General features: G+C 57.0%; 1 protein-coding gene across 1 annotated transcript in view; it reads left to right on the top strand.

The window, feature by feature from the left end:
* Positions 1–2,051: 2,051 nt before the first annotated feature.
* Positions 2,052–10,185, top strand: part of NCS1 (neuronal calcium sensor 1) — a 58,761-nt gene continuing 50,627 nt past the window's right edge. Inside the window, exon 1 of the mRNA XM_011931203.1 lies at positions 2,052–2,182. Within this exon, the coding sequence (XP_011786593.1) occupies positions 2,128–2,182 (55 nt within the window). The 5' untranslated portion in view covers positions 2,052–2,127. The remainder of the gene's footprint in view (positions 2,183–10,185) is intronic.

Here is a 10,185-nt window from a genome sequence, read left to right as displayed (position 1 = left end):
CCTCAGCCTCCCAAAGTGCTATGATTACAGGTGTGAGCCACCATACCCGGCCTCTTTTCTCTTTTTTCTTCTGCTATGGGAAACAGAAAGAGCCCTAGACTTGGAACCAAACAGAGTTGGGTTCAAATCTTTCGATCTCCACTTCTAGCCCTGTGACCACTTCCTTCCCTGAATCTCTGCAGAACTGGGAGAGGGATGCTGAGCCAAGATGGCTTTTCTGGTGGTCTGGTGTCCAGAGCTCCTCTCAGGGAATCCGCTGGCCTGGATTCACATCCCATCTCCTCTACTCGTTAGCTCTGGGACCTTGGTCCGGCCTTTCCCACCGAGCCCTCAGACTTCATCTGTGAAATGGGCAGATGCCTCCCAGGATTATGGGTGGGATTCATGCGAAAACATTGGTGACAGGGCCTGGCATGGCACATCCCAGGCTTTTAATCCCTCCTGATGCGTCCCAGTGCCTTCACCTATAAAACAGGAAGACAATGCCTTTGCCAGGCTGGATAAGGGAGCCACGCAGGGTGCTGGGGCAGCCCAGAGGCACCTTTTCTTTCTTTTTCTTTTTTTATTTTGAGACAGTCTCACTCTGTCACCCAGGCTGGAGTGCAATGGCGTGATCTCAGCTCACTGCAACCTGTGCCTCCCAGGTTCAAGCAATTCTCTTGCCTCAGCCTCCTGAGTAGCTGGGATTCCAGGCGCACACCACCATGCCCGGCTGATTTTTTTTTTTTTGTATTTCAGTAGAGACGGGGTTTCACCATGTTGGCCGAGGTGGTCTTGATCTCCTGACCTTGATCCGCCTGCCTCAGCCTCCTAAAGTGCTGGGATTATGGGCATGTGCCACCACACCCGGCCATCCCAGAGGCAGGCACCTTTTCATCGGACCCAGCCCTCTGCCTCCTCCCACTGGCCATGAGGGGGACCCATCCTTGTCACACTCCTACCAAAGCCCAAGGTTACTTCCAGGGGAGGTGTCCCTGGGCCCGGCCTCCTCCTTAGTCCTGGCGGTGAGGATATGCTTCACCGTCCCCCTTGATTCAGCTGGGAACTGTGAGGACCGACTGCATCTTATTGCATGACTGCATCTCATTGCGTGGTTGCCGGAGTAGCCCCTGCTCCTAGAACCGAGCCTGCGCATATTGTTGGAATGAATGAGAAAACAAGTACAGAAACGAGCAAAAGCCAATGAATGAAGTTCCTTCTGATCCATCTTGGGCTTTGCTTTCTGTTTCTGTCCAGCCCCCTCCTACCTCCTGGGCTGGGGGAGGGGGGTTTTCCTTCATAGCTAGGGGATCCTGAGAAGTGGGGTGTGGGGAGGCTGGGCCCCAGCTGGCCAGACCTCGTGAAGACCCCAGACCCCTCTCACCTGCTGGGCTTGGGGAGTTGAGGAGGGGTCCAAGCTGCCAGCCAGCCAGCAAGGCCCCTCCTCCCGGCCCTGCTCCTGCCTCTTTGTAGGAACCGAAAGATTCCTGTTCAAAGGCAGGAGCTGGGGCTATTTTTGGCACTGTGGGGGAAAGAGCGAATGCTTTCCTTCTGTTCAAAAATATATGGTGTGTGTGCTGGGCAGAGGAGGAGCTCGACAGCTCAAAGCCTGCACTGGCCGGGTTTCTGCCCCTCAGCCGGTGGTCCCACCGCCCCCTGCGCGCCCAGCAGCCCACACGGCCTTGCCAGGCCATTATTGTCTTCAGGCTTCCTGTGATGAGGCCTTTGCTGCGCCTGAGCAGAACATGATCTCAATTAAAACAAAGAGCAGCTGTCAGAATTGCTGAGCGGAGCCTGCCTAGGTGCCCCAGCTATGACTCCCCAGCTCAGGTTCTGTGGAGTTGGGGGACGGCCTTGAGAAGAGATCTAGGTGCCTCTCAGGGAAGGAGGCCCAGCCAGCAGGGAGCAGAGGGGAGGCCCTGGGTCCTGTGGGGGGTGTGTCTGGCCAAAGGGGTTCCTGGGCCACCTTGCCAGCCCTCACTCCTTGATTCAGAGAGCTTTATGGAGCAGCTGCCTCGTGTTAGGCCCTGTGGATGCTGGGGACACAGGGCAGGCTGGCTGGCTGGATTTCTGGCCCTGCTGGCATTCACAGTTTGGTGGGGAGGCAGATGTCAGGCCAGGATAAAGGTCAAGACAGGGCTTTGCACAATGGACTGGGAATCTCCTTGGTCTGGGGTGCATCTGGGAGGGCTTCCTGGAGGAGGTAATATTGTAGTTGAAACCCAGGGCTAGGGTTGCCAGACATACTAAAAAATGATTTCCTGTTTATCTGATATGTGAACTTAACAGGGTATCTATGTTTTTATTTGTTGAATTTGACAGTACTGCTTTAGGGAGATGAGAAGTTTGCAGGGAGGGTTTTTGTGGGGGGACAATGAGAGTGCTTCAGGAAGCAGGAACAGCATGTTCCCGGTCAGTCCTTACCTTCCAGGGCTCCCCAACCCCCAGCCCAGGAAGGGGTGGGGGACACAGAACTGTTCTCCATCACAGCTCAGGCAGAAGCCAAATTGGTCACAGAAACCACACAGTCACACCTAATGTCACAGCCAGTAGAGCAGGGAGCCCTCTGGATGGAAACTCTGAGAGGGTCCGAAGGAGCTGTCAAGGTTTGGCATCTCTGGGAACGTGAAATTGCAGGGCTCCAAGCATGAGGGGCACTCAAGCAATTGGGCAGCTCAGAGATGAGCTTATGTGGCTAGAAGCAGATCTGTGGAAGTCCCTTGGCCTCTCCAAGCTGCGGTTTCCTGGTTGTGGAGGGGGGTTGCTGGTGGCCCCTGCTTTAGGAGGTACCTGGAGAGGCGGAGTTGGGGGGCAGGCAGTGGGTTGGCCCCTCAGAGCTGTTGGCTGACCCAGCAGGGCAGGGGCTCCGCTAGGAGGGGTGTCTCGGAAAGCAGGGGAGCAATGTGAGGCCGCATGGCCCACCCAGGAGGCGAGGGGCCTTGCCCAGGGACGCACCGGCAGGCATCCCAGTCAAGGTCACGGTCCAGCCTCCAGTGAGCTCCGGCCAGGCTGATGGGTCCACGTCTGCGCCTCTCTGTGCCCCATCACCGCCATCCCCGAGTCCTCCTGCTCTCTGAGCACCGTGACAAGGACCCTGATGAGTCACTCTGTGCCTCCTCCAGGAGGGCAGGTCAGGGCCGAGCCTCCGCCCTCCGCTCTTAAAGGGCCAGAGCTGGAGTCAGGGCTGCTGTCTGCTGCTGGCTGGGGCTGCCTGGGCTCCAGCAGCAGCCCTGGCCAACCCTCCCGGCCAGTCGCCCTGGAACGCATGCCCTAGAACCTCCCACGGTCCCTGCAGGAGCCGCTCTGCCCCAGCGCAGCTCAGGGGCCAGACCTCGGTGGTGTTCCAGGAGCAGATCCACAGCATTCTGGGAGAGGAGGTGCGGCGGTCGCCGACGCTGGTTCCACCCCTGTGTGCCGCCGCCGCCCAGTCTCTGCGTCCCTGCCATCCCTGCCACTGCTGTCTCCATCTCTCCCTGTGTGGGGGGCCTTGCACCTTCCCTGGGGTCTCTCTTCACCTCTCGCCTCTGTTCCATCTTGGGAGCCTCTCAGTGCTTCCATCCAGAGGCTCCCTGCTCTACTGGCTGTGACATTAGGTGTGACCGTGTGGCTTCTGTGACCAATTTGGCTTCTGCCTGACATGTGATGGAGACCAGCTGTGTGTCTCCCACCCCTTCCTGGGGCTGGAGTGGGGAGCCCTGGAGGGCTAGGACTGAAGCAGGAATGTGGGGACTAGGATCAGGGAGGCAGATGCCACATGATCCTAAGTGGGGGGATCCTAAGCTTCTTTCAGGCCCTGCCCCTGCGGGGTGCCCCTGTTATTGGCCCTGGCCATCTGGCCTTGTCTTTGAGTGCTGTGACACCTGTATTTATGATAGTGGCAATTGTTAACATTTTGGGATACTTGCTGTGTTCTCTCCTTCCGGACCACACCACGCTGCCTGTGGATAAGGCTTTGTTCTAGTGCAATGTGGCTTCTTGTGGTTCCTGAACTCACCAGCCTCTGGATGGCCTCTGAGCCTTGGACCTGCAGCCTCTCCTGGAAAGTGCTGCTTCTTCCTCTTTGCCTGGCTAAGGCCTACACATCAGCCCTTTCCTCGGGGGAGCACGCCTGACCCCCTAGGCTAGGTTGGGTTCCTGCTTCACATTTTCATTAACCCTGAACTTTCCTTTTTTTTTTTTTTTTTGAGACGGAGTTTTGCTCTTGTTGCCCAGGCTGGAGTGCAATGGCTCGATCTCAGCTCACTGCAACCTCTGTCTCCCGGATTCAAGTGATTCTCCTGCCTCAGCCCCCTGAGTAGCTGGGATTACAGGCATGCACCACCATGCCCTAATTTTGTATTTTTAGTAGAGACGGGGTTTCTCCATATTGGTCAGGCTGGAGGCTGGTCTCGAACTCCCAATCTCAGGTGATTCGCCCGCCTTCTTGGCCTCCCAAAGTGCTGGGATTACAGGGGTGAGCCACTGTACCTGGCCTCTTTCCTTTTTTTTTTTTTTTTTGAGACGGGGTCTCGCTGTGTCACCCAGGCTGGAGCATGGTGGTACAATCTTAGCTCACTGCAACCTCCACCTCCCGGGTTCAAGTGATCCTCCTGCCTCAGCCTCCACAGGCGCCCACCACCATGCCTGGCTTATTTTTGTATTTGTAATAGACACAGGGTTTTGCCATGTTGACCAGGCTGGTCTCAAACTCCTGACCTCTGGTGATCCGCCCTTCTTGGTCTCCCAAAGTGCTGGGATTATAGGCATGAGCCACTGGGCCTAGCTGAGCTTTCCTTTCTTATTATGACAGATAGACAGCTGTGTGGGTGTGTGCTAACAGGGTATGTCTCCCCTGTTGTATCAGGGACTCAGAGGACAGGAACCTCTGTCTAGGTCATTGCTGTGTCCCTGGAGCCTGGCTCAGGTTCTGACCCATTGAGAATGCTCAGAAATTAATTGCTGGATGAAGGAAGGGGTGAAAATCCTGTTTGTTCCTTTAACCACCCTGCAAGAAAGGTATTGTGACCACCACTATTCCCATTTTACAGCTAAGGAAACTGAGGCTCAGAGAGGTGAATTTAGCTGCCCAAGGTCACACAGGGGCTAAGAATGAGTCAGTTTAGACAAAGACCCTTTCTGTTGAGTAGGTCAGTTGCCTCAGTGCCTTCCATAATGTCTGACCTTGGCAGTGTTTGGGAAATGCTTGTAGAATGGGACTGATCTGAATACCTGAGTGCTGGACTCAGCTCTGAAATGTTTGAGAGGGTCCCCACCAGAAATCTTGAGAAGACTTCACACACAAAGATTTCCCCTGGGTCTTGGCCAGCCACAGTGGCTCACGCCTATAATCCCAGGATTTTGAGAGACTGAGGTGGGCGGATCACTTGAGGTCAGTAGTTCGAGACCAGCCAAGTCAACATGGTGAAACCCCGTCTCTACTAAAAATACAAAAATTAGCTGGGTGTGGTGGCGCGTGCCTGTAATCCCAGCTACTCGGGAGGCTGAGGCAGGAGAATTCGTTGAACCTGCTTGAACCCAGAAGGTGGAGGTTGCAGTGACCTGAGATCGTGCCACTGCACTCCAGCCTGGGTGACAGAGTTAGAAGATAGACTGTGTCTCAAAAAAAAAAAAAAAGACCTTCCCAAGGTCTCGAAGATCCCCGAAGAGGCAGAAGATGTGGCTCACTCCCTTTTGGAAGATTCTGAGCTGACTCTGGCAGGAAAGATGGCTTAAGCCAAGGGGCAATTCTTGTATGTTTATGCAAAAGAGAGAGAGAGAATATGTGTGGTCACTGGAACAAGTTCCTTTACTAGCCAGGAATAACTTTGGGTTTTAGAAAATAAAAGTAGCCCTGTCTACTTTCCAACTTACCCACCTAAAACAAGAACATGCATTCTGTGAGAACACACATACACTGAGCACCTACTACATGCCAGATGCTACCATTTGGCTGCAACTTAGGCAGACATTGATCCTGCCCCATGGAGCACCCAGCCGTTGGGGAAGGTCAAAATCGGACAAAAGCAGGCACTCACAGAGAAAACAAAACCATTTCTCATACAGCTTCTCTGAGGCCACTGTGTGCATTTTCACCTGGTTCTTTTCCATCTTTTTTCTACTTATGTAACTATGGTGGGTTTGATCGCCCTTAGTTTTCTGATGGGAAAACCAAGGCTCAGAGAGGTTAACCGACTTGTCCAATGTCACACAGCTGGAATGTGGTGGAGCTGGGATTTGAACCTATGTCAGTGTGGCTTGATCTGGGTCCCTCAGCTGGTCAAAGCAAGTTAACAGATCAGCAGATACTGAGGACCTTTGCCTGCCAGCACCAACGGCACTTTTTTGGGGCGTCAGAGATGCCAAAGATTGAATAACTCTTTGAGAACACGCGGGAGGTGGGCAGGATCATCCTTTGAGAGCGTGCGGGAGGTGGGCAGGATCATCCTTGGGGATGATATCTCCCGGCTAAAGCCTTCCTGAGCCCGGACTCTGGACTCTATAAACCTGGCCTCCATCTCCACTCCTCCACCCCTGACTGTGTGATCTTGGTCAAGTGCTTTGCCTCTCTGTGAAACCTCAGTTTCTTTGAAGTGGGCTGGCAGGGACCCCCACCTGTCAGCACAGGGCCTCGGGGAGGATCCCGAGGGACTGAGAGGGAAACGGGGCTTTGATTTTGAATCTGAGCTGCTCTCAGCAGCCTCTTGCCTGGCTCCCCTCCCTGCAGGAGTGGCAGCAGCTTCCCATCTTGGTGTCTGCCCCAAGGCCTGGCCCTCTGACTTTTTATTCAGACCCCACGACTCCTCATCAGCACAGCATCTCTAGGGCACCCACCATGTGCTGGGCTCGGTGCTTGTGACCTGTATCCTCTCTTTGGTCCCTGACAACGGGGTAGGGAGCATGCTGACCCAGGCCACGCAGCGACTGGATAGACCCGTCTGTGCAAAGGCCCTGGGTGATCCCTGCTGAACTGTGTGTCCCAAGCCGAGAGCCTGGCTTTAAGGGTCCTCGGGCAGGGGAGCCAGGCCTGGGCACGGAGCGGTGAAGAGCAACTCCCAGGAGCTGGGCCAGAAGGTCACCTGGCCCTGGCCTGAGTCTGCCCTCCGGGACCAGGGACCTGCCATCTACTCGCCATTCCTGAAGACAGGCCTTGTGGGCCGGGAGATCCCCCAACAGGTGAAATACCCCCCAACTCGAGTGCTCAGCCTTCCTCCCGCCAGCCCGGAGGCTCTGGCCTCTCTTACGTGGAGGCGAGGCAGCTGTGAGGATGTAAGGTAGGGAGGTGGGGGCCAGTGGGGGGTGGTCAGAGCCTGGTCATCTGGATGGCCGTGGGCATGGGGCTCCCCTGATGAGCCCAGGTGCCTCATCCTGAGACAGACACAGCAACAGCCCGTGGCCTCCTGGGCTGTGTGAGACTTTAATGAAATGAGGGTTCGGGCTGGTGCTGGGCAGATCGCAGTCAGTACCTGATGGCGACAGCGGCCGTCACAGCTGCTCACTGCCGCACATGGCAGTCTGCTGGCCCTGGCGGGCGGCCTGCTCGGAAGGGGCAGCAGAGCAGACAGGGCCTGCCCACCTTTCCTGCCGGCCGCTGTGTACCCCAGCCCAGTGCTGGACTAGTCCTGGCTGGCACTCGGTGAACTGGGGTGGAGACAGTGACTGCCAAGGAGGCTGGATCGCCACTCCCACAGTGGGGACACGGGATGGGGGGCTGGAGCCCAGAGGGGAGGGCAGAAGGGCTGGGGAATGTGCAGCGAATGAGTCAGGGCGAGGGGCTCCAGCAGTGGCTTTGCTCAGCCAGGAGTGCCCGGGAGCTCTGGGCAGCAGGCCAAGCCTCCTTTCTGGGGCAGCTCAGGCCCGGTGCTGGGGCCCAGCCGCCCTTTAGCCAGGCAGTGGTGGCAAACAGGTATGGGATTGGGAGTAGGGGGTGGTCTCTCTTCTCACCCTGGCAGGGGCATCCAGCAATAAGTACAACAGCAGTGATGATCATGCTGACTGCCTCGTGCCAGGCAGCTCCTGCGTCTGCTGTCACGTTACTCTGAGCTTGAAGGCAGCGCCGCCGAGCACTCCATTTTAGAGGAGAGGCTGCCGCCCTTGTCCAAGGTCCAGGGTTAATGAGTCTGGGACCCGACCACGTTGTCTGGCCCAGAATCTGTGCCCACCTTCCTGTTCTCACTCCAGCCCTCTCGGGGGCTGCTGTTCCTGGACACGGTGCCTGTCATCTGTCCTCCCCCCTCCGAGTGTGTAGAACTCCATGGTTGACACAGCCAGTAATGTCCCCTTTCACAGGGGAAATTGTGAAAGGGGAAATTGGGGAAACTGAGGCCCAAACTGGGAAAAAAAACGGTCATACAGCAAGGGAGTGTCAGATCCCTGGAGTCCAGGTCCCACAAGAGACCACCACCGTCTTCGCTCTGAGGAACTGCCCCTCCCCAGGGGTGGGCCCGGCTCCGGGGCAGGAGGGTGCGGCCAGCGGCACTCCCTCCGCTCTCTTACTTAGCTGTGCTGTTGCTGCCCTGGGAGGGCTTAGGGCAGAGCCCCCCATTCTCAGGAGTTGGTACCGAGGGGCCTTCTCAGGTGCTGCTGGGAGAACACAGCTTCAGGGTGCTGTGAGGAGGGGCAGGGGAGAGGCTGGAGAGGCTGGAGACGCACTGGGGGCTCTGGAGGAGGGTTCTAGGAGGGGAGGGATATGACCGCATTAGGGATGCTGGCAGCTGTGGGTGGGGACTGGATGGGAGAATGGGATGGGGTGGGGACTGAGAAGAGGCTGGTGCAGCAGCTGGGGTGGTGTGGGGGCAACGTCCAGCCAGCCCTGGATAGTGGAGGCATTCTGCTGTTTTTGAGGCAGCCAGGTTGGGTGGGACTTGTCTGCAGTTGGTGTAGGACTGCCTGTAGGGAGATCTTAGGATGGATACCTGGGAGGAGGCCCAGGGGATCCCTTTGGGCCACGTGGAGCCTGAGGGCCCCTGGGCCCCATCGGTGAGGAGCTTGGACGGGGGGCTGAGCTGCGGGAGGGGCCAGCTGGGAGGAGACTGGGAGTGAGGAGTGCGGGGAGCAGAGCTGCCCCCAGAGAGCGTGTGAGCTGGGCGCTTGGAGGGTCCCTGGTGCTGGGAGGTTGAGCACAGGAGAGGCGTGGGGCTGGGAGGAGCTTCTGAGGCCAGCTGCACTTCTGGAAGGAGGACAGTCAGTGATCAAAGGTGTCAGGACCGAGGGGACTGTCTGATTTAGTAGGATGGGTCATTCGTGGCCAGGCCCTGCTTTCTGCTTTTGTGCTGCTCAAACCCAAAGGCCCCCTTGCTGGTGTGGTTTTCCCTCAGCTGTGGTGAAGGGCTGGGGGGCAGGTACAGAGACACGCGGGAAGCCCTTGTCCCTGGAGATGGATCCAGGGCCAGGTCCGCCCCAGGAGGGACGGTGGAAGAGGCTGGACTGGCTGGCTGGCTGCCCTCCATGCCTCTAGCTGCAGCCCGTGCCGGGAGGGGGCTGCCAGCCCCTGCCTTTTGCTCCCACCATGTTTGAGCTGAGCTTCAATCAGGAGAGAGGTGTTTTGCTTTAGGGAAATCAAAATCAGACTCAACATCTTCCTGGGCTCCTGGGACTGGCTCTCGTTTTCGTTCCTGGCAGATGAGAGCTGTGTGGAAGGGAGGCGGAGCTGGAGTAGGGGAGCTGGGGACCTCAGGAGCGCTGCTGGGGTGGAAAGGAGGCTGTGGGCACTGAGGGTGCTTCCTGGCTGTGGGGTATGGGCCTGGAGTCTGCGAGCGTGGGGGATGGGGCGAAGGCTAAGACCCACTCCCTGCTCTGAGCCTGCAGCTGCCCTCCCCTTCTGCAGCCCTGCGTCTCTGGGGGGGTCAGTGAAGGGGAGTAGAGTGGATGCCCAGCTCCCCCTCTCCCAGGGCCCTGTGTCGGCTGTGACTTCTCCATCCACTCCTCGATAACCTTGACAATGGCTCTGCCTGGTAGGAGTTTATACCCCATCCTACAGGTGAGGACTTGGAGGTTCGGAGGGGTTAAGAAACTTGTTTGGAATCACCCAGCCTTCAAGTGGCCCCGACAGGATGACAGCCCAGAGCTTCTCACTGTCTGGCCCCGTGGAGAGCATGGCGCATTATTGCCAGTTTTATTTATTTATTTTTTTTTTAGTTTTTTATTTTATTATTATTATTTTTTTTGAGACGGAGTCTTGCTCTGTCGCCCAGGCTGGAGTGCAGTGGCTGGATCTCGGCTCACTGCAAC

Source organism: Colobus angolensis, unplaced genomic scaffold (assembly GCF_000951035.1).
Source record: "Colobus angolensis palliatus isolate OR3802 unplaced genomic scaffold, Cang.pa_1.0 Scaffold9, whole genome shotgun sequence".
In the NCBI taxonomy this organism is placed as follows: domain Eukaryota; kingdom Metazoa; phylum Chordata; class Mammalia; order Primates; family Cercopithecidae; genus Colobus; species Colobus angolensis.
Note: the sequence above shows the minus strand (reverse complement) of the source record. Positions and strands in the feature narration are given on the sequence as shown.